Here is a 19,591-nt window from a genome sequence, read left to right as displayed (position 1 = left end):
AAGCGATTACTGGAGGAGGGAATTATAGAACCGAGCGATTCGCCATGGCGCGCACAGGTGTTAGTAACCAGCAGTCAGAACCATAAGAAACGAATGGTTGTCGATTATTCCCAAACGGTCAATCGCTTCACCCAACTCGACGCCTACCCCCTGCCGCGCATAGATGAGATGGTCGAACGCGTGGCCAATTATAAGGTATTCAGTACCATCGACTTGCGAAGCGCCTATCATCAAATTCCCATCCGAGAGGAAGACAAACCTTACACTGCATTCCAGGCAGGGCGGCGCCTCTACCAGTTCAGAAGGATACCATTCGGTGTCACGAATGGAGTAGCTTGCTTCCAACGGGTTATGGATGACATCATCTCAGATGAAAACCTCAAAGACACTTTTGTTTACGTGGATAATGTCACAGTGTGCGGTAGGGATCAGAGGGAACATGATAGGAATCTGGACAGATTCTTGAGCATTGCTAGAAAATATAATCTGACTCTCAACTACGAGAAATGCGTATTCTCGGCAAGGTCAATTGACCTTCTCGGCTACACAATAGCCGACGGCACAATTAAGCCTGATCCTGAGCGATTGCGCCCGCTCCGTGAGCTTCCACCACCTCAGGACTTGCAAACAATGCGCCGGGTGATCGGGATGTTCGCTTACTATGCGAGATGGATTTCGCAATACTCCGAGAAAATACATCCCCTAGTGCATTGCAAAAACTTTCCACCAGATGCCGCTGTTGTAAGAGTTTTCCACAACCTCAAGGATGATATCAGTAAGTCCGTGGTTTTATCGATCGACAGCTCGGTGCCCTTCGTGGTGGAGACCGACGCTTCAAATCACGCCATAGCTGCTACACTTAATCAGTCTGGGCGGCCGGTCGCGTTCTTCTCGAGAACTCTCTCTAGAAGCGAGCAGAGACACTCAGCGATAGAGAAGGAAGCGTACGCCATCGTTGAAGCGCTGCGGAAATGGAGACATTATTTACTGGGAAACCACTTCACGCTCGTTACGGACCAACGATCCGTGGCATTCATGTTTGATGGGAAAAATAACGGGAAAATTAAGAATGAAAAAATTATGAGATGGCGGATAGACCTAGCTTGCTACAGATACGACATTGTTTACCGGCCCGGGAAAGAAAACCCTGCTGCAGATACCTTCTCCCGGGTCTACAGTTCGGCAACAATCAGTCAGGCTTTGCAAGACCTCCATGTGTCTCTGTGCCACCCAGGGGTAACCAGGATGGCACATTTCGTACGCAGACAAAATCTTCCCTATTCTGTTGAAGATATTAAACAAATGAATGCTTCATGCCCTGTTTGTGCTGAACTAAAACCCAGATTCTATGGCGCGGCATCTGGCAGACTGATCAAGGCCACTTCCCCCTTCGAGAGACTAAACATCGACTTCAAAGGGCCCCTGCCGACCGAGACAGACAACAGATACATATTCACCGTTGTTGATGAATATTCAAGGTTCCCTTTCGCGTTTCCGTGCTCGGATATGACCTTGGGCACTGTCGTAAAATGTCTCTCTGACCTCTTCGCTATGTTTGGGAGACCTTCGTACATACATTCAGACAGAGGGCCGTGTTTCATGTCGGCCGGGCTAAAACAATTCCTATTAGAGCTCGGCATAGCAACTAGTCGAACGACGGGTTACAACCCACAGGGAAACGGGCAGGTGGAACGGTATAATGGAGTTATTTGGAAAGCCGTAACTCTGGCGCTGAAATCGAGAGGACTGGGCCCCGAGCGATGGGAGGTTACTCTTCCCGACGCTCTGAATTCCATACGCTCTTTGCTCTGCACGTCCACAAATGCCACTCCTCACGAACGTATGTTTACTCACCAACGACGTTATGTTGACAGTCAAACGGTGCCCAACTGGCTGACCCAACCCGGTACAGTGTTCATGAAACGCCCGGTACGACAAAGCAAGTATGAACCGCTGGTGGAGGGGGTCGAACTCATTGACACTAATCCAGAGTATGCTCATGTCAGGCTCCCGGATGGCAGGGAGACCACTGTGTCGGTTCGCCATCTGGCTCCCTCAGGTACTCCTCCCGCCTGTACACCACCTTCTGGCACTCCTCCTTCTGACATTTCCCCCCCCAGGAACTCCGCCAGGCGACGGGGCTGCCGCGTTCCACCCGAGAGCGATCGAGGAGTCATCCCCGGCACAAGTCGAGGCTCACCAAGAGGATCGGGAGTCTCCCTCAAGTGAAACTGCCGTTTACTCCCGGAGAGGTCGACGAATAAGGCCCCCTCGACGACTCAATCTGTAAAGGGGATTATCGGCATTCTCGCTGCTCATGCTCCTATATGCCCATTATATCATATATCGATGCTCATTTCCATGCTCCTACAACTCAAAATAATCACTGCTTGGCATGTATGCTTCTGTAGACCTATTAGTCCGCGTTGCTTGAAATGTATACTCCTATAGTGCTAAAGCAATCATGGTGTGTAAGATGGGCCCCTAGTTACATTTTAAAGGTGGGGAGAATGTGGTGAATTGACGTGAATCGAGGGACATGACGCGGGATCACATGTTGTGCGTCTCGCGTATAAGGGGAGGTCTCCGCGGCACGAGTGATTGTCCCCGGGGCATTGCTATTGACATCGGCTGTTCACTTGATGCTCGTTAACTGAAGGTGCTCATTGACTGGTGAGAATGGAGATTATATCGAACTCCGTGCTTACGCGGATTTAGTCTGCAATGGTTAACTGCACATGTATACGTTACTGCTTATGTACTCCTAGCTGAACCTGTATTCCCCGGTGTGCCCACTGAAGCGGCTCCAATCAAATGGAATAAAGCCTAAACTCTGAAGGTTCATCTCTCGCTCTCATTTCACGAGCGTCGCGGAAACGTGACGTGGAGGTGTCGACACGTGCTTTTACGTGCAAACGTCGCGAAAACCCCAAAAGGGAGAAAATAGTCAGAAAGTGTGAATTAAAGAAAAGAAAACACAATAAATAAGATTAATAGTTTGATTAAAACAATAGGATGTAAGTAAAGCGTACTATCATGGAAGTTTCCGTAGTGTAGTGGTTATCACATTCGCCTAACACGCGAAAGGTCCCCGGTTCGAAACCGGGCGGAAACACGGTTAATGTTTTGGGATTAAAGATTGTTGGAAGATCTTGTTTTTTCCAATCCAATCGAATTCGTCTCAACAACAAACTCAGTCTGGGGCTTCTCATCCGCCGACTCTTTTCCTTTCACGCACACGAGACAGCCGGCAAAATGTCCCCTCCGACAGATGGCGCACTTATTAACTCAACACCCCGCTTCACCCCCTTCCTTTCCTTCTTCGTCTCGCATGTACAGCACAGCACTCGACTGTTGGTTGCATCATTTCTGCGGCAAGGCGAGGGCATCGACGCAGTCAGTGCTTCTGAACATTAAAAGACAATCATTTGGAACTTGTTTCGGGAACCGGCGCAAAATGGTCTCTATTGTTGTAAAAACATGTTGCGGCGTCATTTTGCCTTGAGGTCAGTCTGGGCTGGTTGTTGTCCTGATAAAGGGTGCTCGCTCAATGTGGGTTGTGTTGTCTCCGTCGTGTGTGAGTGCTGAACTTTTGCTCTCTCCACTTGGGAATAATGACTTGTCCCAACCTGGGAGGATCCGACAACAAAAATGACCGTCAAGGTGACCCTGCCTCTTTGCACAAGGGACAGGATGGAGATGATTGTTTGTCACTGGGTCTAAATGGTCGTGATGAAGGTCAATGCAACCGCTGCTGGGGTTCGGATCAGGATCAGATTTGACGTTGTTGTTGTTGTTGGGTTCCTGAGATAAATAACTTGTTAATAGGCCGTGGGCTGTCCGCCGCTGTCATTCCGTGAAAAAGGGTGCGACTTATTTTCACTCACAATATTGTCTAAATGGTATTTGTTGTAACGTGTAAAAAGTTCTCCATTTAAACAACGCCCAAGTCTGAGCATTAATTACAAGTTACACGCACTATTTTTCAAAGTATAATCGGCGATTAACTGCGTACGTTGGCCGATAAGTCGGCCAGCTGGCGTAGTAATATCAGCTGCAACCAATCAGCAGCCGTATTTTTGTAAACACGGGTACTACTTGTACTGTCATGGCAGCTTCCACGTCGGCCTTAACTTACTGATGTCCCGAGCAACATCCCAGGAGAAGTCGCCTTCATTGTGTGTGTTGCATCCGTCATCGGTACAAGAACAGAACGTACGTCCATTTACTGAGGTTAGATGGGGTAAATATCGCGAGTGGTTGGGAAAATGGCTCGATTTACCCGGGGAAAGGGGTGACATCGCCCGGTCGCGTTATCACAGCCATGCTGGCATTGGCTTCACCAATATTCCACCCAGTGCTGGTTACCATCCGACGTGCTGCAGACGGTTCACCGATAAAAAGAGACGGCTTCGAGTCAGAAACGATGCTTGCACGCTTTTGAGGGAGCTCCTGAAGTATCTGCAGGAGATGCTTGTGTTCAAAAGCCTGGTGTGCTGTCATCACCAAACAAGAGTCTGCGATCAAGATCGACATTGCCACTCTCTTCACAAGGCCACATCCTCCCACGTATTTGCATCATTTGCATGAAAGAGTCACGTTATCTTAACCGAGTCCACGGGCCAAAGCGTGATAAACTAGTTAAAGCTGAAACACTCCACAACAGGTATGTACCGAGCTATTTGTTATGAGCTAAATCAAATTTGATAATTTTGATTTGCCATTCGGGCTTTGTTTAAGAATAATTAATATTCTTCCCACATCTTAAGTCCTCATATTATGCCTGGTGTTGGCGCAGTGGTTAGGGCAGTGGCTTGGGACCCAAAAGGTACTGAGTTCAAGCCCCGTTGGGACACTGAATTAATATATGTATATATATATATATATATATATATATATATGTGTATATATAAACCAAGTCGAAAACACCAGGGGGTTGACTCAGCCTGCCATCCTTCCGAGGTCGGCGAAATGAGCACCAGTTGTACTGGGCCCGGTGTATGCCCCGGTTAGAATAGGTGTACCATATCCCTGTGTGTCGTAAGAGGCGACCAGGGTTGCGTCAGGAAGGGCATCCGGCGTAAAACATATGCCAAATCACTATGCGGATCATACGGATGATCCGCTGTGGCGACCCCTACCGGGAGCAGCTGAAAGAAGAAGAAGAAGAAGATCTTAAGTCCTCATATTATATTTCAGGACGTCTGATTGAAGCTGCCAAACTGAAAAAAGATGAAAGTGTATTGGTCCACATTCGGAGATCTGATTGTGTTGCTGCAGAAGTCGGTTACCATAAATTATGTTTTGTACAATACACAAGATTCCTCAGCAAGGACAGAGGGCCAGCAGTCGGTACATCTCCAAGTGAAAGGTATGACTACATATCACATCAGTTGTGCGAAATAATTCCTTCTCATTTCTTCCTGTGGGACCTTATTTATTCAAACTGACGGATGAATCACTTTTACTTTTCTCACAGCACCTTATATGAAGAAGCTTGCAGAATGTTGTGCCAACATGTGATACAGACAAGAATCATCAACAATGGAGAAGTATTCAGACTGACAAAACTTGTGGATACATTCACAAAAATGGTGAAAAAAACATCATGGTGTCATATTGTCAAATATGAGGTGAGTGTAGTTTGAGTCTGGATGCTTGCTCATGCTGTCATTTTACTGCAAAGTGTAAAGTTGTATAAGTCATGATGTGAATTTATATTTTATCCTTTCCAGGAATGATCGCATGAAATCCCTACTGATGCAGACATTCCCACAACTGATTTTTCATCAACCACCACGACGGAATATATCACTGCTGGTGTTTACAGACACTTTTACAGCAAATACAGTAGCCAGTCAGTGTACATCAGGATCATCAGACAGTAGTAAATCTGAAAATAACTAATGCACGGATTCAGGATAACTAATGTCACATACCACAGCTTTTCGTCGACATCCATCTTCCTAGTCCTTCCAGTAATAATCCAGTCGTTGCATGGCATTTCAGTAACGCATTGCCTTGATGTAGCAGCAATTGTCTCTATGACAAATAAGGTTCATTATCCATTCACTTGAGGCTCATTAAACATATCCCGAGGACCAATAAGGTTCTACCTTGCCATTGCGAGATATTGATAATTTTTGATTTGGTTTCCCACTGATGTGTGAATTTCCATTCGTGTTTCAGTGAGATTGACAGATTGTGATACACGGCTTAATCAGTCATAGGAATATAATTAAGAATTAATTAGTAATTTTGTGAAGATGATTCTGTGTAGCCTTCCTCCGGAAGCAGAATGTGGTGTGGGTTAGTTAACAGCTTCGCTGTTCACATTTCCATTTCTGTTTGCACAGAAAGTGTATAAGATGAGAATGTTATCCGTCTTTTCATGACGAAGTGCCTAATTACTGTTTTTTTTTTTTTTGTTTTTTTTTGTATACCTTGGTCGAGGCTCGTATGAGAGCTAACACACAACTCACAGCAAGGAGGCATGAGACAAGAGGGGCGGGAGTGGAAGGGACAAAACAGTGGGGAACAGACACATTAGGTGAACTGTGGAAGGGAGAGGGATGGGGATGGGACGGGGAACATGGCGAAGAGAAGATGGACATTACAGGGACTTTCAGGAAGGAAAGCAGGAGAATTGAAGGAAGTGGGCTTGGGTGGATTATCGGGGGTAGAAAAGATCGAGGATTTGGATGGGGGAAGATAAGAGGTGGTGGTGAACAGCTGTTTTGAAAGCCTGGAGGGAAGAATGGGAAAGAATAGAGTGAGGAAGTTTATTCCAAAGGCGGGAAAAAAGAGGAATGAAAGAGTGAAGATGAGCAGTGATTCGTGATTTTGGTAGTTTTACCAGAAGGGGGTTGTTGGCGGACCTTGAGCGCCCTGTGGAAATGTGGTGGGGACAAATCGCAGAGAGAGTAGGGGGGGCAAGGCTGGAGAGGAGTCGGTAGAAGACAGAAAGACCACCGACCAACCTGCGGTGATTGAGTGAGAGGCCCAAAGACTCAGCTTCATTGCGGGAGATGCCAATGATCTTAAAAGCCCTGGTTTCGACAGCGTGAAGCCGAGAAAGGTGGGAGGCAGGAGCACCAGCCCAGAGGGGAGAGCAGTACTCCATCAGGCTACGGACAAAAGCTTTGTAAGTAGTCAGGAGCTCAAGAGGGCCGAGGAAGGACTTTGCACGACGGAGGATTCCCAGTCGGCGACTGGCTTTTGAGGCAAGGTTGGAAATGTGACTTTCCCAGGAAAGGTCATGGCAGATAGTGAGACCCAGAAGCTTGAAAGAAAAGACTTCTTCCAGAGGATTGTTGAGAAAGTGGATGGGGGGGTTTTCTAAACGGTCCTTTCGAAGAGACATAGTGAGAGTGTGAGATTTGTGTGGATTGAAAGACATGTTCCACGTGTTGGACCAGTTTGTGATTTTATCCAGATCTGCAGTGAGTGAAGAAGCTGCTGCTTGCCGGTCTGAGGGATGACAGATGGTACGGCAGAGGGTGGAGTCATCGGCAAAGAGAAATAGAGGATTTTCCAGAGAGTCCGAGAGATCATTGATGAAAACCAGAAAAAGAACAGGGCCCAGAACGCTACCTTGAGGAACTCCAGCCTGCACAGGAAGAGGGGATGAAAGAACTCCATTTAGGGCCACACGTTGACTGCGACAGGAGAGGAAGTCTGCGAGCCATGAGTGGAGATGGCCTTGAATACCATGGGAAGAGAGTACTGTTAGATTATGATGGCGATAATCCATTAATGTTAAGTAAGCAGGTGGTTGTATCCGTACGTGCAGTTTCAAATCTCAAGGTTAGTCAATGTGGAAGATGAAGCCTTGTCAATATCGAGATAATTGGTGATAATAAAAATATTTGATCGCGCTCGGGCTAAAGTAACGATTTGCATTGTTTATATTTTCCACATTGGCCACCCCAGGACCACGATATTTCCTAAAGTGGAAGATAGTAGTACGTTCTGTGGGCTTCAGTCATTTCAGACATCTCGGTTGGTATTGGAGGTAGATACAGGCTCGTAAAAATGAAGGAATTCCTCAAAAATCGCTTTTTTCTGAATGATTCACCTTGTTGCAGTTTTCATTATCTTGACAATAAAGTGTTTACATGGTCGATACTTCTGATTCGTGAGCTATGTTGTTGTGTCTGACGCCCCCGTAGAGTTGAGGCTTGGGAGATGTATATTCGTCAAGATATACAATCGGCAAAATGGGAAAAAACACCAAAATGCCACTTTTCGCACCCTGGCGACCAACTTCGACAGCTCACTGTGCCTTATTGGAGAACTTTTGTCCTAATGTCCACCATACACATGTCTACAAGCAGCCCAAAGTTCACCTCGTACCCCTTCCTCGGAACGAAAAGTGTTTTTCGGGCCTTCTCATAGGAACTGCCCAAGGTCTACCAATGTTTTTATGGTTTGTGCATGAAAAACAAAACAAAAAGTTCGTATATCACAACAAACCATGTGCATGAACCACAACAAACTAGGTGTATGTGCTTTTGGAGAGGAAAGCGTTGGAATCACATCTTTCAAACCCAATTTATGTGGCGAATCACACTGGATGCTCAACAATGCGAGCCATGAGACATGATCTTCATTAATTGTAGTTCTTCGTCTGTTCTTTATGATCTTCATCTTGGAAAAAGACCGTTCGCAACTGCAATTGGACACCATCAGCACCAAGTAGGGGAGAGTGGGGCAAGATGGCCCCTTTTTCGGTTTTGTCCATTTTGCTGTCAGATGATTTGCCAGCCAAACACCATTCAATTGCCATTCGTTAGTCCATCTATCACCCCAAGTAACTGCCCAATTTCGAGATTAGAGATCATTGAATGTCTATAGAAGGCAATTCAAAATTTGTGGTCGAAATGCTCAACTTGCCCCACCCCCCTCCCAGGGCAAGTCGATCATCACTATGGGGAAAGATGATCATGGTCCTTAGGAAGCATGAGGACAGTCTAAAAAATAGCTCTGCAAAGCGGGCGTAACCCCTCAGCCCATGCATTGTAAAATGAAGCAGTGATATCATGATGATGCAGTCAGTTAGAGCACGTTGGACGTCATATCGAAAATCAATCAGACTTCACGATGGCTACCGTGGCGGCTAGTGAAAATCGCAGCGCGCCCATTTTCGAAAGGAACCTTCCTCTGCTCAACTCCAACACACCCTGCAAAAAATGGATTTAATCGGACAAGGCGTTCTCCTTGAAATCGACGGAAACCAATTTCAAGATGGCTGCCATGGAGGCCACATTGAAAATCGCAGCGCACCCATTTTCGAAAGGAACCTTCCTCTACTCAACCCAAACATACCCTGCAAAAATGGATTTAATCGGACAAGGCGTTCTCGAAATTGATGGAAACCAAAAGTTGACAGACGTCCGGACAACGCCTGTGACGACAATACCCCTTAGCCAATTCAGGCTGAGGGGTAATAATAAGCGATGTGTTGGAATTTTAATGAACGGAAAATAATTCTTCATTTATATATATCCATCGAGGATGCCATCATAATATTTCCAAAACATTGTCCCATACACAACCGGATATGAACATCCATTTTCATGTCATTTATCTTTGTGTTCCAGTCTTAATGTCTAAATTCGCAACTCCCACTGACAGATCAATTTTGAATACCAGTTGCTTTGATTTTCACTTGCTTCCCTTTAAAAATTCGGGTGGGGGTAGTTTTTTTAACGATGTCCTCCTTGGAAAAGTCCCACAATCTGTCTCGTCTACGATGAACGTAGGTCGATCGAAGTTCATATGAGAAGGTACTTTGCGGAGAAAGACTCCCTCATATCCATTGTCATCGATTGCCTCTACACGCGCTATGTACAGAATTGATCGCGCTTTTTCCCCATCTACTTTTGTAATTACAAAGTCTCCCTCAATAATATCATTATTATCATCTGGCTCTGAATCTTTGTCTAGAATCTGGAAATCGCCAGCATCAGCATCATCCGATGATTCACTGTCTAACTGTAGGCCTGCACGTTTTCGTGATTTCATTTCCTTGAACAGCTTTTTAGGTTTCGTCAGGGGAGATTTGGCGTCTTTACGGGCCTTGGCATCGCTCTTTTTCTGCTCTTGTTGTTTTCTGGCTTCCGTCTCGGCGGCGATTGCATTTCTCACGGGTGTATCATCTTTACTCTTCAAGACACAATGAATGAATACCGTAAGAAAACAATGAATAAAAACAGGACAAGATGATTGTGGTGTGGGGCAAGATGATCACCTGATCAACTTGCCCCACAACCAAGTGATCATCCTGCCCCACCGCCGCCATTTTTACAAAATCGTCTGGCATTCATAAATTACAGCAATGAGCGAGGCAAAACATACACCCAATATGGGCATATGAGCTACGTATCTACCTATATTCAGATACCATTACTACTACACTTATTCATAGAGATAATACGTACTCACCGATGATTCGAAAATTTTCTTTTTCAGGAGGAAAATGATGTTTTTCTGATAAAACAAACGCAGCGTTTTTTCTCATCATGCGCCTTCCACAGTGGAATTGCAGTTAATTGATCTATCGTTGAGTGGCACCACTGTCCAATGTGAGATTTATTGGAGTCGTGAGAAGGGGGTGATCATCATGCCCCAGTGATAATTTTTGCCCCACTCTCCCCTAAATTCTCAGAGCAATTTCAACATCAGGCAATGGAGCTTTGAAATCTTTCTCACCAAGAAATTTGTAGAAAAACAGGTCCTTTGGCATATTGTTAATGTAGTCTTCTTTGTAAGGATTCATAATGGCAGCAAACTGTATATGCTGAAAAGATTGGCCATGGCAGAGCACAGATCAGAAGCATCCAGATTTTCCAACTGACGAAGGAAGCCAAACCAATCACAGAAAATGTCATTGCCAGCTATTCTTTCTCTCTCTCTCCTCTCTCCTCTCTCCTCTCTCCTCTCTCCTCTCTCTCTGGGATACAACAAACTGATCGATAACCGGAATGAAGCTTTCTGTGCGGAACTTCTCTCTGGATGTCAACTGGACTTCCTCTGCTTGACCGTAATCCAATGGGTTGAGCCGCACGTTTCTTAGGCGTGGACAAACCTGATCATACTCTCCTGTTCCAGACATTCTTTTCCCACATCCTCATATTCATCGAAGTTATCTCTCTTTGACTCCACAGGTCTTTTCAGAGACTTCAGTGCCATTACTGCAGACTGGAGAACCATTTTTGGATCCTACTTTCTGCTTCTCTGCGCCACTTTCATACAGCCATGGGGTTTTGTCGGTCATTCATGTTTACCTGAAAAACAAATGAATGGCTGGCAAGGAAATAATTTTTAAAATACAGTGGTGGCCAAAACTTCTGCAACACCTGCATAAAATTTGCCCAAAAGTATTTGCTGACCTCAGAAAGATGAAAGGCTGAGTCAACCCCACCTAGAATTAATTCAATGGCACAGCAGAATTTGAACTCTGGACCCCAGGATCACAAGCCCCCCACCCTAACCATTAAGCCAACACCAAGAATGATTTGCGATTGTGGAGTAATAAAGACTGGACTTGGAATCCAAACGTCTCGGATGTCTTTTCTTCTACCCTAAATTGGTGACCTCGACTTGATCCAAATGGATGGACAGGAAGTTGTTCACGTGAAACCAGTCATGCCCTTCCCGAACGCTCAACCAGCTTCGTCGGTTTCGATAAAGTTCCAGTTCCGGGTTGCTTCACATGTAGGTTGCATCTGAAACTTTTCCCTCCACATCAATCAAAGCTAAGTTTTCCGAACCGAATCTGTTACGTTTTTCTGTTACACTTTCGTCCCTGTGTTGCTGTTTGTATTTGTGTCTAATTTTCCGTGTGAAATTGTACCTTGTTGTGCAGTATTGTCAAATTTGTTTTCGTGTAACTCAGGTCTACCTACTCCCCAGACAGCTGGTGAGCAATTGGGGATGTTGATTTTTTTGCAGGTGTGCCAGTGGATTCTACAAACCCTTTTATGCCTTTGTGTATACAGCTGTTCTGTCATGAGTTATTTATATCCCAATAGGAGGTGGTTCGTACTTTCTGTTTCTACCTTGTAAAACCGACACTTGTCCGAATGACTCGGTCCCACCCTTTTCTTAAAGACATTCATGTAGTGTCCCTGGTCTTGAACATTTATTATGATTTGTTCTGTCACAGTTGAGCTGACCTCTTCTTAGCCATTCCAAAGAGACTTCTGTCGACGCCCAATCTGTCCAACTCTCGTTTTTGTTTTTTTTATACCTTCCTGTTCTTTTGTCGTTTTCCAAGTTGTCAGTGTATCTCTGTTGCTATTTCATTTTATATTTTTATTTTGTATTTTTTTTTTTTTGCAGTCATTGGGCCACAAGAAATGATAAGAAATCAATACCTCTGAGACTCATCCACGGATATTTCTTGTATTTCCTCGAGTCTGATCTAAATTCAGGAACAAAACAATTATGGTTTACCATCTTGAAATTGCCGCTCTTTTATCTAAATGCTGAAAATTACGTTAAAAAGACGATTTGAATCACAGATTTCGCCCTAACATCGGCAGGTTAAAAATGCCTGGCGAGATGAACCGAGTTACTATAAACACACACAGCCCATGTGCAAAAGAGCTCGATTAGCATTTCTACGTCATTTCAAAAGTCACATATTGCTTAACCCTGCATGTTGTTCCAGGCATGCAGGGTAATCTATATTCAAGATATATTTTATATGTATATATAAATAAAAAGACAGAGGGTCTATATTGGTTGCACATGATCTCAGCTATCGCTGCGAGTAGGGAGTTATCCTTGCCAAGGTAGTGCAATTCATGGTTTGCTCCACATTTTCTCCCAACTTCGATGAAGAAAACCTCACCTGAAATCGTTTTTGACCTGTTTCTTGCCCTACTCACCATACATCATAAGTTGTAATGAGGAATTGAAACTGTCCATTAAGTATGTGTTATTGAAATGTACCTTTTAGACCTTTACAACTATTTTCAATCTTTGTACCCGTTTTTGAGCTTTAGACCGATTCGACCCCTTTACACCTTTTTCAGAGCTTTAGATCTTCAATGTGCAAACTTCACCTACCATCAGGGTGGAGGGGGTGAAGAGGTTAAGCCTCGGTAGAGGTTTATGCGTGTCACCTCAGTCGACCGATGCAAGTATTGGTTCACGAGTCAGTAAGTTCATGAGTCAGTAAGTGACCACTATATTCGTTATTGGTGTGTGTCTGTCTGTCTGTCTGTCCCGAGCATAGCTCCGTGGGCTTTGATCCGATTCTGATAAAATTTTGGTGGGTTTATCATGATGTAGTTGTGTTTTCCTGAGAATGGGCGGAGCCACGCCCCAAAAACATGTGTTTTAAGGGGGTAGCCGATTTCATTTTGCATCTTCTCCTAATAGCCCAGGAGTAATAGGTTTAGACCCAGAAAAAATTTATAACAAGCTGAAATTTTCAGGAAATGTTCAGAAAACTGTCAGGAATAACATACTCAAAGTCCCCAAGAATCTCCCTTGGGGCTTTTGAGAAATTAAAGACGGCGTCCAAGACGGCCACCGGCTTGAGATTTTCTCATATTTCAGGCTTAAAACATCATAAAAATGCAAATAATGAGTCTAAATACATGTTTTTTGGGGCAGGGAATTCAATTTCAACAATATTTTGAAGATTTAATGAAATCCTTGTGCAGTTATACATAGGTCTAAACCTATTACTCCTGGGCTATGAACAATTTTCACCATATCTGTGGTAATACTATAGAAACCTTAAAAAATAGAGTAAAATAAGAATATTCATGTATTGTATTAAATACATTAACAAAAAACAATTACAAATGTTAAAACTTGTGAAACATATTTACAACATGACGCTTGTTCACCCTCAGTCATCATCCTCATCATCAGTTTCTGGAGAAACAGGAGTTGATTCTTTAGTTTCTCCCTCAGCATCCAGCAAGGATGGCATTGGTGCTGCATTGTTGCAGGTTTGACCAGTGCACTTTGTACACAGGGCAGAGCAGTGCACCCCCATCTTCCTGCAGCCACATGACACTCCACAGCCATCTGCTCTGCAGCCACAAGAGATCATGTTGAGCAGTGTCTGGAGCAATGGGACGGTCAGTGTCAACTGGAGTCAGGATGTCCTCCAGTTTCCATCGCCATGCTGTTGGCTGCAAGGGCCTCCCCATCCATTCCTGAATAGTGAGATATGTTCTGAAGGAATGTTGCTTGGCTGCAGCACTTGTTGGAGGCAAAGTTGCCAACTGGAACGTTGAGGAAAGTGACGTTCTGCTGATTGCCTTGTTGTAGGCAAAGTAGCGGAACACGTCCAGTGATGCACAACTGGATGCACCATAGAGTTTCAGAAGGAAGCTTTCACCTGCTTCTTGTACTTGCTGATGAGTGCTGTCCACGTTGATGAATGTGTTGAGTAGGTCATACTCCTTATTGTTATGCACCAGATTGAATGCCTTGCGCTTCCCTTGGCGATACAGAGCAGACACGTTGTCGCATCCAGTTATGGCATGCAGCACCATCAGATATTTACTTGTGTCACCAATGCTTGCTTGAATGTCGTGAACTCTGTAGAGTGTTGTGGGGTTCTTGCAGCATAACATGTACAGGTAAATGTTTGTGGTTGCTAGAGTCACCAGCATTACCAGCAGGTCAGTGTCAGTTCCGACAACAACCACCGGTTTGCCAGGCGCTGCCATAGACAGAGCAGTTGACACAATCAAGGCATCTGCATCAGCTTGCGCCTGCTTCACCTGGATGCCTGCTTGATTCAGCAAGCCACTGAGCATCTCTATGAGATGCTCCTTGTTATGGTTATTTGCCAGAAATGCTGCCTGAGTAGTAGTGGTTTGCAAGTTCTGGTCAAATAGGATGTCACCGGATGTTGACTTCTTTGCCCTGCGTAGTTGCTCTGCTGCCTTGGTGGAGACGGTTCTGTAGCCATCGAACACAGTAGTAGTGCCAACCCCATAGTGCTTCAGGATGTAGGCAATGTAGCACTGGCACACACATCCATAGGTTGATGGCTATGGCCAGACTACTGACTGCAACAGATGGCCTCCATCTATGACAAACTGGCAGTTGTTTGGAATGTTGGGTTGTACAGGGGCAAATGACTTGAGGAGAGTACCTAAGGCACTCTTGGTTGGTTTCCGCATGGCACCATCATGAAACAGGGATGGAGGTTGAGGAGCCAGCTCATATGACATGAACTGCTTCATGTCAGAACTTGTCTTGAAAGGACACAAGTGATCCTGTTGAAGAAGAGAGTGGGATTCACCTCTGTGTTTTGCCCCCTGACGATGCTGTTCTTATCTCCCATAGTCTTGACTTTGTCACTGCGATGCAGGGTGATCTCTGTGAACTGCTTCCCTGTTATTTTAGATGCTGCAGCTTGACCAATCTGCACGGCATTGTCAGTTGACAGATGTGTCAGCTAAAACACCAGTGGAAATAGATACTAGGCGATCAGGCTGGTAACCTGCAAATGGTGGATGTGCCTGCAGCCACTGGAGGAAGACATCGTAGTCTTTCTTGTCTGTAGCCTGAGTGGATGAACGAAGATCTTTGTGTTGTTCAGAGGTAGCAGTGTGTACACCAGTGAACTTCTCCAAAGCATCGCACAAAGGAACACAGTGAGGCAGTGCATGCACCCATTTGGTTAAGGTGCTGTCTGTTATCCCTCTACCATGTGTCATCCCTCCACTGGTTTTCAGCATCCTCATCAGGAACTGCTCGATTGTCTGGTCGGAGAAGTTGCCAGACCAGAACTCATTGGCTCGGCGGATGGTGAAATACCCCTTTGCAGAGAACAACGTGTACTCCTCAGGTGGCATGACTTGTGCAATGGAGTTCATCTGCTGCAAGTACAGTCTGCCAGACTTGGCATACGGTAGATGACCTGCTGCATGGAAATGCGGGATCATCTCCTGCACAAAGTGAAGATGAAGCTTCCAGTTGCCAGTCCTCTCAGCTCTGATGAAGTTGAGCATGAGCAACACCTGGTGGATGTACTGCACCCATAACTTCCCCGTTCTGCTCTGTGTGGCAGCTTGATCTAGGTGGTGAGTGAGAAACTGTTGAAACTCTTGCAGACTTTCCTTTTCATCTATCTCAACAGCATCTTCATCTTGGTCCACTGTGTCCTGGTACAGACTGACCAGATGTTCCTTGTTCGTCTGGCTCTCCCAGTCTGACTTGTCCAGCAGTACATATATGAGGGCCAGCAAGGTCAGAATGTGGGCACGCACTGCTCGAGAGAAGGCATGACCTGTGAGCATATGCACCACTGAACCTTTGGCATACACTCGTTCCCACAGGTTTTCCAACCCGCTCCCTGTCATGATCTTCCCAATGCTGCCTAGGTAGGACATCAGCAGGTGGAAGCCACCAAGTCGCACCACCACTTTGTCCAAGTCTCTGGAGGCAGCAACAATTTCAGAAGCCTTTTCATACAGAGGGTGATCAAATGTTACTGGGCAGATCTTGAGGTTGTGCTTGTCACTTTGTGTCTGTGCAAAGCACAGTGCATGTATATAGTGCTGGGGTTGCTTGGTTCCAGATTGATGAATGGGAGAGTCTCAATTCTGGAGGTTTGGAACTCATCACTTTTCAGAACAGTTTTCATGAAGCCACTCCAAGGCAGACACGGTGTTAAGTTCAACATGTGCCCAAGCATCCAAATGGAATCAAGAGCTGATGCTTGCAGTCTGTGAGCGTCAGAGATCTGCAGAGGCTCTACTGTAACTGACTGCAAAGCAGGAACTGCAGGTTTGCTGTATGTCTTGATGGGTATGTGCCCAAAAGTGCCAACTGCTTCAGCTGGGGGTAGTTGCATTGTGCGCTTGACAGGAGACTTTTCTACTGTTCCGGGTGGTGTTACACAAGCTATGCCACCCATGGCATGGAAAGTGTTGTGCCCAGTTAGTGTAGCAACATTGAAACCTGCATTATCAAATACACACTGGGTGAAACCATTGAGGCCATAGGAGGGCTCACCAGCGGATATGAGGCCGTTTTCAAATCGCTGGACCTCCTTGTAGTCATCTGCAAAACTGATGCTATTGAGGATGTCTATCAGCTCGCGAGAGGCATACTTGCGATGTATGTACACTGCTATGGCAAGTAGCACTGGTGAAATGAAAGACCTTGGTCTGCAGGCAGAAATGACAGAATGGGCAATGGCAGTGCATTGCCGACTCACTACAGCAGCATTTTTGCCCTTTGGGTCCAACAACTTGTGGAAGAAGAGCTTCAGAGACTCAGGAATCATCAAGGAACCATTTTCAGTTTCTTCCAAGGTTGGATATTCACCGAGATCATACACTGACAAACGAATCTCATCACGAATAATTGAAGCTGCCATTTCAATTATTCTTTCATTTTCACAAGCTTTGTCAGCTGCTTGATCTGCCACCCACCTCTCATGAAGTATCCGGTGAGCAGATTCACGGACACTGACTATGCTGGATTTTCCAGGGAGGTTTGTTACAATGATATCATCTTTGTATCGCTCTTTCAGTTTCTGTTTGGAGTACTTGAGAGAATAGCCTTCCTCACCATTCAAGAATGTTTCCATGTGCTCCATGAGGTCAGAAACTGCATATGGACATTCATCATTGTCATCTATATATGCACATAGCTCATTGAAAGCTGAAATCCTTTGAACATCAACTGGTTTGCCAACAGGTTTCAACTTTTGTGGGTTAGAAAGAAATTCCTGGGCACAGGCACGATGGTATTTTGCCTCTGCGGCAACCAAATCAATGTTTGCTTCTATTCTTTTGGCAACCGCCTCTCCCCACTCATCACCCCTCTATGTTGCCCTTTTCAACACATTGTTCTTGAACTCTATTGTCTCGACATTGCTTGTTAACTTTCTGCGTTTGGTTTCAAGTCTGCTGCGAGTAATCAGTACTTCAGAGCAGAAAAGGCAGTGTGTAGTCATGTCAAACAAAGGAGTTATGGACCGCAGAGTGGGTTGTTCAAATTCCTCATCTGCCGCTGATTTTTCAGACTTTCTCGTCTCAGATCTGATGGATGATTCCCGGGTGTAGGCTTTTCTACAGGCAATGTGAAGTGCCAGTGACTCCTGTATCTGTAGAAGTTCATGAAGACTATCCTGTCTCTCAAGGCTTGCAGCTACTAGAGTTGTCCTTCTTTTGGGTCCAACTTGCACAAATTCCTTAATGCATAAGTCCTTACAAATGATGCACGACTCCATCTCCTGCTCTGAAAAGAAAACATTGTATTGTGCATGTCAGCCATATTAAATATGTAATAAGTTGATTTTATCTTAAAAATAGCCATAATAATTGATTCTTTGTAACTTAAAATCTATGTTTTGACCCATTATTTTTAATATGATGATTTCAGCTTAAAATATGAGAAAATCTCAAGCCGGCGGCCATCTTGGACGCCATCTTGAATTTCTCAAAAGCCCCAAGGGGCATTCTTGGGGACTTTTAGTATGTTATTCCTGACAGTTTTCTGAACATATCCTGAAAGTTTCAGCTTGTTATAAATTTGTTCTGGGTTTGACTCAAATTTGACTTCATACTCCTGGACTAGAAGGGGTTTGTCGAATCTGGCAGGGGTTTCAGTATTTGGTAAGCCCAATGACATCTGCATAGCCCCACGGAGCTCGATTTTTCATTTTCGTCCCAAGGTCAAGGTCACGAACTTAGAAAATTGCGAATTTTGACATAAAAATCCATCTTCTCCGAGGGGGTTTGTTGAATCTGGCAGGGATTTCGGTATGTGGTTATCCCAATGGCACCTGCATAGCCACACAGCTCGATTTTTCATTTTCGTCCCAAGGTCAACGTTACCAGGTCACGAACTTAGAAAATTGCGAATTTTGACACAAAAATCATACGACCGCCCAAACTTTGAGAGCGAGGATGACAATATTTTTTCTGCATAATCTTGAGGTCATTCCCCACGTAAAGTCTTGAAAACATTTTGCTCGATCTCGAACACCTTGCCCGTGGCGCCCCCTTCAAGTTTGTTTTTACGCTGATTTCATCAAAGTATGGATAATCCGAGGAGTGCGAAATGCCATATAGCCTATATGACGTTGTATTGTTCCTGGAATGTTCCAGAGGAAGTTTTGCACCAAAGGTCATAATCCTTGACTTTTGACCTTTAAAGTTCACAAAGGTCAAATTTTCAAAATTGTGGGAATCAAACCGGGTTTTCGATCTTCTTCGACGAACTAACTCCAATTAGCTATAGCACGTATCCTGTTTCCTTATTTTAATGTCCACAACATTGTTTTGTGACCTTTTAAAGGTTATGTATGCAAAGGTCAAATTTTGAAAGTTGTTGAACGAAACCGGGTTTTCGACATTTTGCAGCTAATAACCTGTCACTCGTACCACATCATGTTGATCATTTTTATAACTTGGTCAAAATTATCACATTGTCTCATCCTTGACTTCTGAAACAATCTACATCGTCAAATACCGCTCGTGAACCATCGTCGTCTTCAGACTTGTGTCCACTTAATTTCAATTGAATGTCAGATTTCAAACACAAATCAGAACATGAATCGGAAAAGGAACCTGCAGTTTAGCAGTACTTTGGC

General features: G+C 44.8%; 1 protein-coding gene and 1 non-coding gene across 2 annotated transcripts; one reads left to right on the top strand and one right to left on the bottom strand.

Moving 5' to 3' along the window:
• The first annotated feature begins 3,042 nt into the window (after nucleotides 1–3,042).
• Nucleotides 3,043–3,115, top strand: TRNAV-AAC (transfer RNA valine (anticodon AAC)). Its single transcript has one exon. It is a non-coding gene; the product is annotated as a tRNA-Val (tRNA).
• Nucleotides 3,116–14,825: 11,710 nt separating this feature from the next.
• On the bottom strand, nucleotides 14,826–17,504 carry LOC147011805 (uncharacterized). Its single transcript, XM_085856995.1, is given in 2 exon segments — nucleotides 14,826–16,534; nucleotides 16,537–17,504. Coding segments are annotated over 2 exon segments (1,947 nt in total). The 5' UTR covers nucleotides 17,369–17,504; the 3' UTR covers nucleotides 14,826–15,419.
• Between the last annotated feature and the right edge of the window lie 2,087 nt (nucleotides 17,505–19,591).

This window comes from Eptatretus burgeri, chromosome 15, assembly GCF_056783735.1.
Source record: "Eptatretus burgeri isolate ZD-2024b chromosome 15, Ebu_testis_v1, whole genome shotgun sequence".
Classification (NCBI taxonomy): Eukaryota; Metazoa; Chordata; class Myxini; order Myxiniformes; family Myxinidae; genus Eptatretus; species Eptatretus burgeri.
This window is presented reverse-complemented; position numbering and strand designations above follow the sequence as displayed.